The sequence below is a fragment of the Nicotiana sylvestris genome, chromosome 5, assembly GCF_000393655.2.
Source record: "Nicotiana sylvestris chromosome 5, ASM39365v2, whole genome shotgun sequence".
NCBI classification, from domain to species: domain Eukaryota; kingdom Viridiplantae; phylum Streptophyta; class Magnoliopsida; order Solanales; family Solanaceae; genus Nicotiana; species Nicotiana sylvestris.
In genome coordinates, this window is record NC_091061.1 from 71,133,254 (window position 1) to 71,151,964 (window position 18,711).

General features: G+C 40.3%; 1 protein-coding gene across 1 annotated transcript; it reads left to right on the forward strand.

The window, feature by feature from the left end:
* Positions 1-12,201: 12,201 nt before the first annotated feature.
* Positions 12,202-12,825, forward strand: LOC138868807 (uncharacterized). The gene has a single exon (XM_070146379.1). It carries the CDS (start codon positions 12,202-12,204, stop codon positions 12,823-12,825), a length of 624 nt encoding a protein of 207 aa, XP_070002480.1.
* The last annotated feature ends 5,886 nt before the right edge of the window (positions 12,826-18,711 follow it).

Sequence of the window (18,711 nt, forward strand, 5' to 3'; positions counted from 1 at the left end):
CTTATGAGGCGATACTTTTCCAATTGGCTTTATTGTAGGGCCATTATAGAATATGGTTGTTGTACTTTCTCTCTTGTACCTCTGATATTAAGAGTGATCCTGCAATGTTCTCAATCACGATTTCTATAATTTTCTGGGTCCAATAATCAGACTCCTGATTTACTTGGTTAATGTAACTCTTTAGTTTCTTCTTCCTTCTGATCAACCTTTATATAGGCTTAAGCTATTGTTACATACCATGTTTCTGTAAGTAAAAGTATGTCATAAGCAAATTGGTGAGAGCTCAGAAATGAGATATTACACCCCGCATTTTAGTACGTTAAAGTTTTGTCATAAGTTAATCGACGTAAGCTGGGGAATGAGATTATTTCAAGCTTATAAGTATTACACCATTTCAAACAAGTGATAAACAAATTCGTGAAGGTGAGAGGGTAAGAGAATCGAAGGAAATGAATTTCGTCGAAGTTTGACATTTTGGGATAAAATACGGCCCGAGTTAAAATATCTGGTATTTATGGACTAGTACCATACAAGGTACCACATGGCCATGATAGTAAGGTGTATAAGGTGTGTTAAAAGTAAGTAGTATTTTAAATAATTTGAGATAATTCTTAATTATACGGTTAATTGGTTAATTACCGAGTAACGGGACATTACCTAATTACCTAATAAGTAGGTAAAGATTGTAATTTTCCACCCCCACCCCACACGACAACAAGCAACTTTCCAAACAAGTGACTCTTAGTCACCTTTGGTTAAGTGGCAACCAAAAAAATTGATTTCAAGACACATCATTCTAGGATTTTAATAAAAGCAACATATTTCATTCTCAAACATTAATATTTCCAATATCAAAAGAACACTACAATCAGATAAGAGAGTTAGCATATTAGCAACGTGATTCCTTAGCAATTTCCTACAAATTCCCACAAAAACATTATAACGTGATTCCTCAAAATATCATGTTTTTTTTTACCGAACACCATCCTGATAAAGACCATCCTGATGCATCCTGGTCCGTCTACGATAGTTGTACCCAAAATAAAGACCATCCTAATGCATCCTACATGATATTCATTTGTTTCATTTTGCATATTGACCGGCTAGGAAAAGAGAATCAAGAGAAAAACCAAGAGTGAGCTAGGATAGAGAATTTACCCGATTCTAAAAACCCCCGGTATTTGAAAATGCCTTGAAACTCTGCCAAAATTTTGACAAAAAAGGAAAATGTATTTCAAAAAAAAAGTGAGTCAAATATCATTTTTTACCGAACTATGCAGGTCTGATTCTCACCGGATGTGGGATACGTAGGCAACCCACATAAGGTTCGGCCTCATTTTTTACAATATATATATATATATATAATCGGGTAAACTGTAGTTTAGGGTTTTGGTCAAAAGAATAATCCGACCCAGCTTCGGTTGTATTATAAGTCGTTGTCCTAGATTACCTTTCAATTGTCGAAAGGCTATTTTCGGGAAGAACGGGTAAGTCTGTCTGAAAGGTGTATTTTTCCAATAAAATACTTTCCCCCGGCCTCAAAATTTGTTTGGAATTACGAAGGGGCCATGTTTGCAAAAACGACCATTTTTGCTAAAGTAGCACAAAAGGGGTCTTTGTCCATTGATTTACTTTAGAAATTGAAAACTTTTCTTGCAAAAAAAGTCAACCCTAACCGAAACCCTCCGCAAGTACAAATGAATACTGTCCAAAACCCATCACAAATGAATACTATCCAGGAACTGTCACAAATAAATACTTTCCAGGACCCGTCACAAATGAATACTATCCATGACCCGTCACAATCTGTCATAGAACAGGCTCAGTTGCAGCTTTGCATGTTGTGGAATGATTTAGATAAAGATGGACAAGATTAGGTGAAAAAGCGATTGGGTTCCCTTATAGACATCATGAGCATCGAACCTCGGAAGGATTTGATCAAAGCCTTGGTAACCTTTTGGGATCATGTCCACAACGTGACCGGATACATTGACTTTGGCCAAGACCTGAGGAAGCAGCAACTCATATTCCCAAGGGCTCCCTCTGTGCACAAGTTCTTCGATCTTCTGAATATTAGTAAACAAATGAAGAAGGCTCATGTAAGCAAAGGATGTTGTTCTTTCTACTTCTTATACTTCAGGTTCGGGCATTCAGCTGGTTTTGAAACACATGAAAAAGGTTTAAATAACAAACAAGATAAGAGCACCTGGCAAATTCATCGTCGGTTCTCTTTTAACCTGGCATTTTTGGAGATCATGGTCTTTCCAAATGCGGAAGGGACAATAGACACTCGCATGGTCAGAATTGCACAACTCCTCACTACCAAGGAAGATCACACACATGTTCCGTTAGTGCTGGCAGACATTTATCGAGCATTGACATTGTATAAAACTGGGGCTCAATTTTTCGAGGGTTGCAAAATTCTTCTTCAAAAATGGTTGATTGAACATCTCTGCCGTCACCCCAAGTTTATGAGTTACGGTGCGGACGGGAACAACTTCATAAAGAGTTATGAGGAGAGGGTAAAAGATTACAAAACTCCAAGAGGTTTTGAGGCTTGGGTTTCCCACTTAAGGACCTTAAAGGCAAGCCAAATTGAATGGACTCTAGGGTGGCTTCTGGTAACAGAAGTCATATACATGACAGCTTCAAAAGGCTACTTGATGATGATGGTCCTGAGAAGTATCAATTCATATGCACCGTAAAGATTTCTAAGGCAAATGGGAAGGTATCAAGTGGTACCCGAAGATGCAGATTTGAGTACCCAAGTCATTGAGCTATACCCAGAAGCAACACTGCCTGACGCTTTAGTCCAACGGGATTGGAATGGTTGCTGATATCTGAAAAGTGACACCCAGGTGCCAGATCTTGCGAGAGGGGAAGTGGATCTTAATAATGATGCGTTGTTTAAAAGAAGGTTTTGTGCAATTGATGAGCCAAAGCCCAAGCCCGAGCCTGAAAGGACCTCCAAAAGACCTCATGTTCAAGCTTTTGATGATAAAATTCGGGAAAGGTTTGTTTGGGGAGAAAATATATCAAGCCATCATTCATGCATTGCAGGAAGAATTGAGAAACATCGTATTCAATACTGATCTATAGGCACAAGAAGCTGAAGGTGAAAGAAGAAGGTTGGCCTAGGAAAATGAAGCTCTCCGGGCCCAAGTTTGAAAAATGAGAATAGAAGCAGAGAACCCGGGCAAAAGCCGGAAGGATGAAAGGCTCATCTACAACCTTACGCAAAAAGTACGTGACTGTGATGATGATTTGCAAATAACTGAGTCTAAGCTAGTGAAAGTACGAAGGAAGTTGGGCAAAATGCAGAAGAATGGGCACCTTTCGTTCGACAGTTGAAGGAAAGATATGACAGAGGAGTCATGGGCTGGAAAAAGGAGCTTAATAGCTTTTAGGGTGAGATGACTAAACAAGCCAAGAGCTTCAAAACCGAGAGAGAACATTGTTATGATTTGATGGCATAGCTAGAGGGAGACCTAAAGCATTTGCGAGAACAGAATCATACGACCACCCAGGTCTTGGAGGTGAGATCTCAGCAGATTAGGCGGTTTTTGCAAGAAAAGGGCATCATCAGGGAAATGGTTAGAAGAATCGCCGACTACATTGTGATGAAGTGTAATGAGTGCGAGGACATGACCAGGTCCATGTTCTTCGCCACGGTCATGATCTTTGTTCGCCAAATAATGGATGATCTCTATCGTCTCCATGATGACATGGTGCATAGGCCAGCATCAAGCCCAGTTGGTGTTCCTAGGGCAGGATTGGAGGCACTGATGTACTCCTGATTGTTTTCTCTTTTTCGAGTCTGTATTTTCATTCCTAAAGTATGTTTCGAGTATGTTTTAGTTTTCAATTCTCAAGTATGTAGGATCGAGTCTTTGTAATAGAAAAAATTAGAAGTCTTGTTTTAATGAAAAAATTTGAAAAACCCAAAAATATTTTATTTATTTATTTCATTTATTCCTTGAACTACGTGATGATCTGATTCACGTGGAGTCGTAATACATAGGCACTCCTCATCGGATCCAGTCATGATTTTGGTAAATAACTCAAATAAAAGAGAAAATGTGGAAAAGAGAAAACCAAAAAGAAAAGAGAGAAAACAAGGAAAAGAGAATGAGAATAAAAGGGAAAATAAGAATGCAAAAGAGAGCAAGAGAAAGATTGGGGAGATAAACAAAAGTTGGGATGAGACATGCAATCGTTGCAAAACATGTAGAAACACATTTAACTGTCTAGGTGAATCACACCCCCAATGTGTGATTCCATATGTGTTAATTGCTTCAAACTAACCGGTTTGTTGTCTACTGTTGAGTATAGGTTCTGTTTTTAAGGTGGTTGGTTTGTTGTAACCTGGCTTCACACCCTTACTTCACAAGATCCAAGGGCAGTGTAGAAACGTCATTAGAAGGTCATCCACCAACAATTCTCATCCCGGAGGATAGCCCGCTATCAGTTATCCCAACCTCAGAGTCAGTGGTTGCTGAAGAGAATAGGGCCCTATGCCTCCGCGTGCTGGAAATATTGGACGTTTGGTCCAATGATAGAGAGCCGCCAAGTGCCATACCCGGTTTCCCCGAGTTACTTCCCAGAGCAGGTGGAAATTCCAATGTCCCAATAAGTTACCCAAATACCCCCACTTGGGTACCCCCACTATCTCAGCTCACTTCGCTGGAACACCTTCTGAGGTTCTCCCCCAAGTGATTGCGGGAGTGGCCTCTAATATATTTACCGCACCACTAACTTCGGCTACAGTACAACTAACTTTGCCCAGGCCAAGCTTTGATCCATCATCTTTCACTTTCCAAGTACCATCTTTTCCACCAAAACCTACCCATTTCACCACCAATTCTTACCCACAATAACCCCGGTACGAGTTTACTGCAGGACAAGAGAAGGCTACTAAGAACCCCGAGCAAGAGGAAATAACTCAGAAAATGAGAAGCATGGAACAGAGCCTAAAAAATATACAAGGCTTGAGTGACCAAAAGAGTGTATCCTATGCCGATCTATGTATGTTCCCGCATGTGCATTTTCCCCTCGGCTTCAAGATCCCCAAGTTCGAAAAGTATGACAGGCACGGGGGTACCATAGCCCACCTCAAGAGGTATTGCAATCAATTAAGAGTGGCAGGCAGAAAGGAAGAACTCCTAATGGCTTATTTCGAAGAAAGTCTAGTTGGCATTACATCCAAGTGGTACATGGACCAAGACATGTCTCGTTGGCACATATGGGATGATCTAGCCCGAGATTTTGTCAGACAATTTCAGTACAACATAGACATAGCTCCCGACAGGAATTCCCTGTCAAATCTCAAAAAGAAGTCATCAAAATGTTTCCGAGAATATGTTGTTAAATGGCATGAGCAAGAGGCCAGAGTCAAGCCCCCGATGGATGAAACTGAAATGGTCAGTGTTTTTCTACAAGCCCGAGAGGCTGACTACTTTTAGAATATGATGTTTGCAATAGGAAAGCCATTTTCTAAGGCTATCAAGATTGGTGAGATGGTCGAAAATGGTCTTAAAACAGGTCGGATAATGAGCCAATCTGTCAGAAGAACTATGTCCTAAGCAATCCAAAGCGGGTCAGGAGGTGTAGCAAACAGAAAGAAGAAAGAAGAGGTGGCGATGGCGGCGTCAAGTCTGAGAAACCCCAGTCCACCCAGAGGTTACTTCCCTCCAAGCACCCCACAACATTATTATCCTCATCAGGATATGGCATATGTTATGGCTCCTCAACCGTACGCAGTAATGAATGCCTAGCTATACGCTTGGCCACAACAACAGTTTAACCAAAACCGAGCTCCATTTTCTAGAAATAACCCTCCTCACCAGGCTCCATATAACCCCTGTCCCCCTCAAAATAATTTCCCATACAATGCCTGTGCTCGGGAGCCAATCAGAAGAACAAACTTCATGCCTATTGGTGAATCATACTCTAGCCTTTTTCCTAAACTGGTTAAAATGGGTTTGTTGTAACACGTACCCCAAACTACGCAAAACCAAGAGTTGCCCTCCTACCGACCCTGTACTCGATGTACTTACCATTCGGGAGCGGAAGGGCATGACGCTTTTGAGACCCCGTGAAAAACTCTCCACCCTAAACCCAAAAGCTCGTGGTGGAAATTAGGATCATGTGTTAGAGATGCGTTAAATTCTTCGCAGCGATCTTGCTCGCCGCGGTTCGGACCTTTTTGGACTGATCTATGATATAAAAAATCAAGAAATAATGTTTTCCAGAAAATGCGATTCTGCTGTCGCATATCAGGTATGCGGACCGCATAGTCGTCGCATAATTTCCTTGGGATTTTGTAAGAAGCAGTTCTAAGGTGCATTATGCGATCGCAGAACGGGTATGAGGACTGCATTTCTGCCGCATACCCAGACAGAATGTTCAGATGTTGGGAGCACTTTTGCGGTCCATTATGCGGGCCGCATTTCCGCTTTACGATCGCAGACCTGACTCGGGGCTCCAATTTTCTAAATTTTAAACTCGACCCCTTATCGATATATTCGGTGTTATAACTCATTTTGAGAATATTTCCTGATGCTTTTAGAGAGAGAGAGAGGGTCTTAGAGAGGGAAGTGCTTCCCATCAAATTACTCCATGAAACCTTGCCAAATTTTTGAAGATAATCAAGTGAGGGCACCTAAATCTTCATCCCAAGAGGTAAGACTTCATTACCTCAACGCTTATTCCTATGCTTAGCAATAAGGGATCACTAGTGAAGTAATTCATGGGTATAAGAATGAATTTCTTGCATGCATATCACACCATAGAATATTGGGAGGTAGTGAACTAAAAAGAAAGCAATTGGGGTATAAATGATAGAAATTTCTCTCAAAAGGGCCTAAGATCACAATGCACCTTTAGTGTTTGATAGTATGCTAAAAACAAGCTATAATCTCAATCTCGTCTCTAATTCTCGGTTTAATTTGTAATTTTTACACAATAGATCGAAGTACTAAAAGTTCCAAAATTTTGTAAGGAATAAGTAAAGCTTTATTGAGGTATGTATGGCTAAAACCCCATCTTTTAGAAATTGAGCTTCATCGTTGGTTGTGTGAGTAAGGTAAGATTAAATTGAATTGTTGTATTGATTGCTATTTCACTTGACTTGGCGATGCAACCTTATATGCGTGAAAACTGTCTCTCAAATTGATCAACGTGCTATTCTTGATAATTTGAAAAGGTGCAAGGACTATGAATCATGAATCGAAATGCTTAGACCTTAGATTGAAATTGAAGTGCGTTGTTGTGCCATTTACATGAAGTCTCATCTACGCCTACAACCTTATTTGCTCTTGTGTGTCATACTCTCTTGAATTACAAACCTAATGTTGAAAATGGGAACAATGTGGAATGTGAATTGTGGAATGTGAAAATTGTGGCCTCAAGTGCTGGTAAACTAATACATGTGTAACCAAAGATTAGAGTGAGATGAATAATGGAAAATGGTAACGCCTTGGTAAGGCAGCCTAATCGATTGGACCGTGATCGGATGCCATGACATATACACATGGCGGTTATGCATTGATGATTGAAACTGGAAAGTGTGAATAGAATATTGGTAACGTCTCCAAGAGACGGCCTAGACGATCGGGTCGAGATCGGACTCCGCTCAAGATAGCGGTGGTAATGTGAACGATGTGGAACAGTATGAAATACCTAACTAAAGGATATGGAAACATGATGTAAAGGTTGTGTAATTCTTTATTGTTGATAATGTTGTGATCGTTTAAAGCTTTGGAGTGATACCTGTGATTTCCTTATTTGTGTATGAAATTTCTTTCTAATTTGATGGTGTTTAGTTATACATACTAGTGCTATTCGATGGCACTAACGTCCCTTTTGCCGGGGGCGCTACGTCTTTAAATGGATGTAGGTATTTTTATAGCAGGCAGTGTTAGTCACAGCTAGTGTCTCATCATCCTTTCAGCTGACTTGGTGAGCCCCACTTCGTTTCGGGGTCCTGTTTCATCTATTCATCATGTACTTTGTATTTGAGGTATAGTCGGAGCCTTGTTACCGATATTTCCATATTACATTACTCTTCAATTGTGTTTAGAGGCTCCGTATACAGGTTGTGGGTAGTGTCGGGTATTAGATTTAAAGTAGAAATATTGATGTTTGGCAAAGATTTATAAAACTTGTAATATTTCGGTAATTGTGATGTAAGCTGCTAATGGAAATGAAATGGAAGTTGTTAATGAAATACTTACTAAATATGATTAATGGAGTCCATCTCCTATTTAATCATGAATTAGTTTGGGTAGAATGAAACCTAACAGGCTTGCTCAGTCGGGTTTACTTGATTGAGCGTCGGTCGCGCTCCTCAGATTTTGGGGCGTGAGAACGCTGAAGACTATTGGGCTCTCAAAAGGGCAATTGAAAACTTAATAGAAAAAAAGAGAGTAGTGGTGAAAGATGAAGAGGTCCCCAATATGACCAACAACCCATTGTAGGCCCACAACAACGGGCCAGTTATTGGGATGATTTGTGAAGATAAAGAGTTTGACCCAGCCCTAAAAGCCATCATTTCCATAGCCGATATGGAAATGAAGCCAAAGGCTGCCGCAAAGCAAGATAAGGGGGAGAAGAAGAGTAACTCCGCTCCTCGAAGTGAAGAAAAGACTGTGGAAAACAAAACATGGACAGTACCCCCTAAAGATGTCATTCTTTATATTCCCCAAGCTCACAGGAAAGAACAATTGGCGTTGAGTCCTCCTAAAAGGTTCGAGCTGAACAAGGGACCCAAAATGTATGTACCTAAAGGGATTTATGTGGCGTGGGGACCAGTAATTCCACCCAGGTTGAATGAGCCCATGATCATTACCCGCGCACCACAAAGGCCTATGAAAGACACCATTGCAGTCCCCTGTAACTACAACAGAGTAATTAGTACATACAAGGGGAAGGAAATCATAGGGGAAGTAAATGAAACCAACCCATATGGGAAATACCTCAATCTGGAGGAAGTGAACAATGCCAAACAAAAGCGCTTCCCGCTCAAAAAACCTGTTAGTGCCGAAGAAGCGGAGGAGTTCTTCCGAAAAATGAAAACTGCGAACTACGAGATAATTTACCAACTTCGGAAGCCTCCCACTTAGGTCTCTCTTTTGTCTCTACTGATAAGCTCAACTGAGCATCAGAATGTGTTGATAAAGACCCTCAATTAAGCTTATGTTCTGATTGAAACCACTGTCGAACAACTGGAAAGGATGGCAGAAAGATTCTTCGCAGTCAATCATATTTCCTTTAGCAAGAATGATTTGCCCCCAGAAGGGTCCGCCCACAACAAAGCCCTCCATTTGACAGTTAAATATGAGGGGTATTATGTGAAAAGAGTCATGCTGGATGGCGGATCCGGAGTTGATATCTACCCTCTCTCAACTTTGGAAAGAATGGAGATTGGGACTGAGAGAATCAGGCCTAACAATGTCTGTGTGCGTGCCTTTGATGGCATCAAGAGAGACATCACAGGCGAGATTGATTTGATTTTGACTATCGGTCCTGTGGATTTCGAAGTGACATTTCAAGTCCTGGACATGGATACCTCCTATAATTTTCTCTTAGGAAGGCCTTGGATCCACGTTGTGGGGGCCATACCTTCTACCCTCCATCAAATGGTGAAGTTTGAACACGAAGATCAGGAAATTGTGGTTCATGGAGAAGACGAGCAGTCAATTTACTGGGACCCGTCAGTCCCATGTCTCGAAGGTAGGGAAGGTAGTGAGCATATAGTTTATCAAGCTTTCGAGGTGGTGGTCGCAGATCAATGTAAGGAGGGAAGCCCGCATCCTTAGCCTTTTCTGTCAAATGTGTCCATCATGGTCGCTACTGAAATGATCAAGCATGGTTATAAGCCTGGGAAGGGACCCGGGGCATCATTGCAAGGTATCACAGAACCTATCACTTTAGCTGCCAGTGAGAAGTTCTTCGGTGTGGGTTTTCACGCCACAGAAACTGATTTGACATGGGAAAATGAACGAAAGAGCAATAGTTGGGTTCTACCTCAACCAGTTTGCATCTCTACAAAACATTCGTCAAGCCCAAGTACGCAGAAGAAGAAGATGAGGCCTTCATGGCCGAGGAAATTGAGGACATATGTGGAGCCATGAGGCAAATGTTATATGAAGCCCATATGATTCAGTCGGGCGAAGGCTCGAGCACTGCTGAGGTGCAATTCATGGGGCCTGATGCCAAGCTACAAAATTGGAAGTCTACTCCGTTCCCAGTCAGGTGGGAATCCCGGTAGTCCATTCTTGCCACCTTTTCTACATTCCAAGTTATTCCAGGTGTAACTCGAATGATTCTTTTAGTTTATTATCTTTAAATTCCAATGTAAACCCTGCTATTTTCAAAATTCAATGAAATAAAATCAATATTTCATCGTCTATTAATTTCTTTCTTTATTTTTTCTAATTTTTATTACTTTTCTTATTTCTTCCTTTCAGTTCTAATAATGCGGACTTAAATAACATGACATGCTTGCGGACTTCATGCCTAGATCATAGCACGATGTCTAATTGTGAAATAATGAATCAAGAACCGGAATATGATGAAGAAGAGGCTTTTAGGGAAATAAATCGAGAATTGGAACAATTCGAGAATAAACCTAAGACAAACTTAAATGAAACTGAGCCGGTTAATTGAGCAGTTTAAAAGAGGTCCAAGAAACAATGATAAGCATTCACACGGATGAAAGAACTAGGAATGCATTGATCCAACTTTTGTTCGAATTCAAAGATATGTTTTCTTGGTCCTACGATGATATGTCAGGATTAAGTGTTGATTTGGTGGTCCACAAGTTGCCACTTACATTGATTATCCCCCTATCCAGCAAAAACAGAGGAAGTTCAAAACTGATATCAGTGACGAGATCAAAAAAGAAGTCACCAAACAGTTGAAGGCGGGGGTGATACGAGTGGTCCGATCACCAAATGGTTGGCTAATGTGGTTCCCGTACCAAAGAAAGATGGGAAAACTCGAGTGTGTGTTGACTATCGAGATCTGAACAAAGCAAGTCCCAAAGACAACTTCCCTTTGCCAAACATCCACATCCTTGTTGACAACTGTGCCAAACATGAGATATAATATTTCGTGGATTGTTATGCTAGATATCACCAGGTCTTGATAGATGAAGAAGACGCAAAAAAGACAGTCTTCACCACACCCTAGGGCACCTATTGTTACAGGGTCATGCCTTTTGGTTTGAAGAAGGCCGGGGAAACTTATATAAGGGTCATGACTGCCATCTTTCACGACATGATGCACCAAGAAATCGAGGTGTATGTGGACGATGTGATCATCAAATCCAGAATGCATGACGACTATGTTCGGGACCTGAGAAAGTTCTTTGAGCGTCTGCGTAAGTATGACTTAAAGCTAAATCTAGCTAAGTGTGCATTTGGAGTTCTGTCTGGCAAACTGTTGGGATTTATAGTCAGTCGGAGGGGCATCAAGCTAGATCCAACAAAGATAAAGTCTATTTGGGATTTTCCTCCTCCAAGAACCAAGAAAGAGGTTATGAGCCTGCTGGGAAGGTTGAATTACATCAGTTGTTTCATTGCTTAGTTAACATCCACATGTGAGCCCATATTTAAGTTGTTAAATAAAGATGCGACAATTAAATGGACAGATGAGTGTCAAGAAGCCTTCGACAAAATCAAAGAATATCTGTCGAATCCGCCAGTCTTGGTCCCACCCGAACCTGGGAGGCCTTTGTTCTTGTATTTGATAGTCTTGGAGAATTTCTTCGGATGTGTCCTCAGGCAGCATGATGTGACCGGGAAGAAGGAGCAGGCAATATACTATCTAAGCAAGAAGATCACTAGCTACGAAGCTAAATACACTTTGCTGGAAAGGACTTGTTGTGCCCTAACTTGAGTCGCTCAGAAGATCAGGCATTACCTATTGGCCTACACCACTTATCTCATCACCAGGCTAGACCCGCTGAAGTACATATTCCAAAAGCCGATGCCCACATGGAGGTTAGCAAAATGGAAAATCTTGCTCACTAAGTTTGACATAGTCTATGTCACCCGCACGACAATAAAAACCCAAGCTTTAGTAGATCAACTAGCTGAAAACCCTCTTGATGATAAATATTAGCCTTTGAGTACTTACTTCCCGGACGAGGAAGTAAATTCAGTTGAGGTAACATCAGAATAAAACAATGATTGGAAAATGTTCTTCGATGGAGCTGTGAACACAAAAGGTGTCGGGATTGGGGCAATTTTGATCTCACCCACCGGTCAACACTATCCAGCCACAACCCGACTTCAGTTTTTCTGCACAAACAACACTGCCAAGTATGAAGCCTGCATTATGGGTATGAATATGGCAATCAACCATGATGTGGAAGGATTGATAATCATGGGAGATTCAGATTTGATTATCCGACAAGCTCAGGGAGAATGGGAAACTCGGGATGTAAAGCTTATTCCATACAGGCAACATGTGGAAGATATTAGCAAGCGGTTCAAGTCAGTCGAGTTCAGGTACATTCCTTGTTTTCACAATGAGTTAGTCGATGCACTCGCTATTTTGGCCTCGATGTTGCCATATCCAGGCAATGTCTACATTGACCCGCTGGAAATCCAAATCCAAGAAAGGCATGATTACTGCAATACGGTTGAGGTGGAACCAAATGTTCAGCCATGGTATCATGATATCAAGATATTTCTGAAAACAAAAGAATATCCCGAGCAAGCCAATGGAGACCAAAAAAGAACCATTAAAAGGCTTTCCAGCGGTTTCTTCTTGAGCGGCGAGGTCTTGTACAAAAGGACTCCAGATCTCAACCTTTAAGATGTGTGGATGCCCAAGAGGCCGGAAACATCATGCATGAAGTACACGCAGGAGTGTGTGGACCTCGTATGAATGGATATGTCCTGGCAAAGAAAATCCTTCGAGCAGGTTATTACTGGATGACTATAGAAAAAGATTGCTTCAGCTTTGTCCGAAAATGTCATCAGTGTTAGGTGCACGGCGACTTGATTCATGCACCACCTACAGAATTGCATCATATGTCAGCATCGTGGCCATTCGTTGCTTGGGGTATGGATATCATTGGGCCAATCGATCCAAAAGCTTCAAATGGGCATAGATTCATATTGGTTGCTATTGACTACTTCACAAAATGGGTTGAAGAAATCACTCTCAAAGACGTCACTAAGAAAGCAGTGGTAGACTTTGTGCACTCCAACATCATCTGCCGTTTTGGTATCCCTACAACTATCATTACGGACAATGATGCAAACTTGAATAGTCACTTGATGAGGGAGATATGCGAACAATTTAAGATCACACATCGGAATTCCACCCCTTATCGGCCTAAAGCTAATGGTGTTGTTGAAGCAACAAACAAAAACATCAAGAAGATTCTTAGAAAGATGATCCAAAGTTCGAGACAGTGGCATGAGATGTTGCCGTTTGCATTATTGGGATACCGCACAACTATGCGCACAAGAGTCGGAGCAACACCCTATCTATTGGTTTATGGCACTGAAGCAGTAATACCCGCAGAGGTTGAAATTTCATCTCTCTGAATCATCGTTGAGGCTGAAATTGAGGATAGTGAGTGGGTCAAAACTCGTCTAGAAAAGTTAACTTTGATTGACGAAAAGCAGATGGCCGCGGTTTGCCACGGGCAGTTGTATCAACAAAGAATGGCCCGCACCTATAACAATAAAGTGCGTCCTAGGAATTTTAAAGTGGGGCAACTCATTTAGAGACGTATTCTCCCTCTTCACAAGGAAGCAAAAGGAAAGTTCTCTCCCAACTAGAAGGGCCCATACATTATCAGAAAATTGTTGCCAAAAGGGGCTTTGTACCTGGGAGACATTGAAGGAACTGACCCTGAAACAGCTGTAAATGCAGACGCGGTCAAAAGGTATTATGTTTAACCCTTTTTGCGGTACCAATATTATCCGATTGGGATGATGAAGGCTTTCATTCTCGCTACCCCAAACACTCCAATCCTTTGCTAACCCTTTGAGCCGGTTACCCTTCTTTGACTACCCTCTTTGGAACCTGAAAGCGTTTGTAAAAAAAATCAAAATCAAAAATAAAGTATCCCGTAACTATGCTAGACTTGATTCCTAAAGGATACGTAGGCAGCCTCTCTCTGGGGTTCAGTCACACCAAAACAAAAATCCAAATTTCCCCAAAAGTGAAACTGGGGCTGATGTTATAATAGTTCGGCGATGATCCCGCCTGAATGGTTCCAAAGTTGAAATTCGATCCAAATTCTTTTTACCCCAAGACCTATTCAAGTGATTCCTATCAATCGGTGAGAGTGTTCAAGGATTGGAGAACACAGCTACTTGGATCTGATGCAATCGAAATGAGAGAAATAAAATGAGAGAGTCTTGTTGGTAAAAACCCATACGGGCACCGTAAGGTGATAGTGAGCAGAGAAATAAAATGAGAGAGTATTGTTAGTAAATAATTGCAAATATCACTATAAGGCGACGGTAAGAAGAGAAATTAGAAAGGTCAATTGGCAAAAACCCGTAAAGGGCGCCATTAACCGAAAAGAAGGAGTTCCCTACAACCATCGGCACTAATAAAGTACTGGCAAGGTTTCTCAGTTTTAAGACATGGGCTATGTTGGGTTTATGAGATATTAGATGGTTATGTAGATCAGGTATCTAGTCCAAGAAGCATGTCATGTCTATTGAAGTCTGCATGAACTCCAGATAAGTCTTTCTTTCTTCCCCCCGAAAGGGACACTTTTGTTAAATTCATTATCATGTCTTTTGTTTACTATTCTTTGAGTCCCTTTCGGTCTAATCCTTCTCCGAAACTAATACCAAAGAAAAGATGGCAAGATCAGTTCTACAGGGTTCTGCTTAACAAAAGCCGAATTCAAGGAAAAGCACCCAGCCTCAGCAGATGCATCAAGTTGATCTCGACTGGAAATGATGGTCGATGCTCCAAAGTCAAAATTATTGAAAAGGAAACAAATCCAAAGTCAAGTGCCCATAAAGGTAGAATAAGGTGAAAAGGCCAAATCCCCACACGAGCTAACCATCATGTGAAATTTTGGAAGAGAGATTGGTTTCCACAAAGTCAACGAGCAACAGAAATTTTCATAGAAAGAATTGGGCCGAGATCAAGTGATCAAAACAATCAAGGCCACAAAACCAATAACTGTTTCAAACTAACCATTGTTCTTTGTTGAAAAACATGAAACAGGTGCAATCCAAAGCAACCTTGCAAGAAGCAGGGGCAACCAAAAAGAAACTGCTCAAGGGCTAGAAGCAGCTTTGCAGCAACAATCCATAAAGGGAAGTCCCCTCCAAAATTCATTCCCACATTTAATCATGAAATAAAAAAAAAGAACAGAATAAGAAGAAAAATTCAAAAACATGGTAGTCTAGGGTCCCCAATCTCTAGTTACGTTTTTTCCAACATAGGGTTTCCACTCCCTAGTTGATTTTATTTTAGACATAGGGTCTCCCCTCCCTAGTCGGTTTTCCAACATAGGGTCTCCACTCCCTAGTTGAAGTTATTTTAGACATAGGGTCTCTACTCCCTAGTCGCTTTTCCAACATAGGGTCTCTACTACTTAATTGATTTTATTTTTAGGCATAGAGTCTCCACTCCCTAGTAGCTTTTCCAACATAGAGTCTCCACTCCCTAGTTGATTTTATTTTTAGGCATAGAATCTCCACTCCCTAGTCTGCTTTTCCAACATAGGGTCTTCACTCCCTAGTTGAGTTTATTTTAGGCATAGGGTTTCCACTCCCTAGTCTGCTTTTCCAACATAGGGTTTCCACTCCCTAGTTGAAGTTATTTTAGACATAGGGTCTCCACTCCCTAGTCGGTTTTCCAGCATATGGTCTTCACTCCCTAGTTGAAGTTATTTTAGACATAGGATCTCCACTCCCTAGTCGCTTTTCGAACATAGGGTCTCCACTCCCTAGTTGATTTTATTTTAGACATAGGGTCTCCACTCCCTAATCGTTTTTCCAACATAGGATCTCCACTCCCTAGTTGATTTTATTTTAGGTACAAGGTCTCCACTCCCTAGTCTGCTTTTCTAACATAGGGTTTCCACTCCCTAGTTGAAGTTATTTTAGACATAGGGTCTCCACTCCCTAGTTTAGTTTATTTTAGACATTGGGTCTCCACTCCCTAGTCGTTTTTCCATCATAGGGTCTCCACTCCCTAGTTGATTTCATTAGAGAAATAGGGCTCCGCTCCCTAATCTCTTTTTCCAAGGATACACAATCCTTATTTTATTGTTTTCAAATAAAAAGTAGTTTAGATTTATGTTACAATAACTCACAAAATTTTCCTAGTGAAAATTGGGGCAGAAAATTTTGTTCGTTTGTTTGCTTTGGTGTCTGAACAAGTTTTTGTCGTGAGGCACATGGTTTAAGATGACCAAAAGAAGAAGTCTCAACCCGAATAAAAGAAAAGAAGTTGAACTCAAAGTGTAGAAGAAGAGAAAAGATGCGGACTGCTCAAGATATGATTGAAGTTACAAGTTTTGCATGTCCCGCCTTGATCCAAAAGCTGAAGAAGAATGAACCAGTGGTTGCAGCTAACGAGCATCAAGATTCATATCAGAGTCTACAGGAAGAACCATCCAAGACTCAAGATCAAACTTTATAAGGTTTATAGATAGGAATCTTGTAACTCGTAGTTGATAGGCTTAGCTAGTTTAGCTTTTTATTTTTCATTTCGGTGTAACAAGGAGTTCAACAAGTAGAAACAGCAGCAACAGCAGTGAAATCACAGTTTTCCAGTAGTCCCAGCTACCAAAACTTCCAGAACTACACTGACCTAATTCCTTTATAACCAAGGATATATAGGCAACCTCCGAAGCAATGTTTGGTCAAGCTTTTTCAAAAGATGATTCTCATGGAGTTTTGAACGGGCAAAAATCCCTCGTAATTGCTCATTTTATGTTTGCCCGAAAATCCTTCGTGTTTCTGAGCAAAGAGGGGCAGTTGTCAGCATGCGATTTTTGCCCTATATGAATTACTCCTACAGAATCCAAGAAAATAGATTTTTCTTAATTATTTGCCATTTTTAGGAATTTTTTGTAAAATTTTATTAATTATTTGCATTTCTGTGCAGGTTTAATTTTTATTTAAATCATGAAAAATACCAAACTATCATGCATTGTATTTAGGTTTTATTCTTACATTTTTTTAGCGTTAATCAATAATTATTTGTTTTATAAAATGAAAATCACAAAAAATACTTCATTTTTATACTTTTTCCTTTTACCTTTAGGTTATTGATTTTTCTCTTTTAATTTAGGATTAAGTATTTTTTATAATTTTGGAAATTAGGTAATTAGATTAATTTCACATTTTGTAGATAATTTAGGATTTCAATTTTAGGATTTTTAATTAAAAGAAAAAGAAAAGAAATTGGAAATAAAAGAAGAGGAATAAAAGAGGATTGGATTTATTTTTTTTTACTTTGGAATTGGACTGATTTTAATACCTAAACTAGCCCAAATTGCCCCAAAACCCGTCTAAATCTTACCCAAGCCCAAACCTTTTTTACCCGGTCCAATTCCCCCAGCTAATTCAAACGACATCGTTTGGTAACTTCCAATCTCAGTCGTTGATCTTTTTTGATCGGACGGTTGGGAACTAACCCTTCCCCTCCCTTATAGATGTTCGAACACACCCACTAAACCCTTAAGATCCCTTCATTTCCCACTCGTCTCTCTAAAAAATTCAAACGCTAGTCGCCTAGGATTCCCTCGCCATCTCCGCCCACCGGAAATCGCCCACGGCGGCGCCGGTACTCCAAACACCACCATTTTCACACCACAGAACCCTAATCCCCTCCTTTTTATGAATCTCCTAACCAATTTCCCCAAATCCGTGTTAGACCCTTCGAATCTTGGATCAAAATTCGAAACTCCAAAACCCTAGTTTACCCAAATCACTCAATATTCACACCTTATGACCCTTGCACCCCCTGAACCCTAAACCACCATTAACCCCCTTTGAATCAGCCTCGATTCATTCAAATTTGTAATCTAAGGTTCTGAGTAAAAAACCCTAATTCCTCTTTATTCCTTCTCAGTCAGTGCATGGAGTTTATGAATCTAGACGACCATTAGTTGGTTGTTCTTATTAAGAACAGCCAATTAATGGGTGTGTCGTACAAGAAGTTTTATCAACTGACCCGTTTTGCCTGAGCCATTTGTTTCCCATTTTAGTATAGGTATAATTTTCTTTCGTCTTCTTCTTTTCTTTTTCTTTTCTGTTTCTTTATCTTCTTCTCTGTTCTCCACTTTTTATGTTTGCTGTTTTTCTGTGACAAATTAAAATAATTCAAGAGGCCACAATTTTGGATCACTAAGGTTTTTTTTTGTTTGGCTTAATTCATGTTTAACCAGTCTAAATTCATTAGTGCATTTTGAGTTTCGTTTATCTTTGTTTATCTTATTATTGGTCAGTAATCAATCCAGTTCTAAAATATATATAATAAATAGTGTAGCTCAAGGCATCTTGGTTTCTTCTAAGTTGTTGATGTGTTTTAATTGTTGCTTCAATGTCCGCCTAAGTAGCCTAGTTTAGTTTATCTCTTAATTACCAGGACGGTGAGTTTGAAAAGCAATTTCAGTTCATTTTAAAGGTTTTAGGATTATTACTTTTCATGTTTTCAGATGTTCAAACTTTGCTTTTTGATCTGTTTGTATTCACTTGTTTTGAT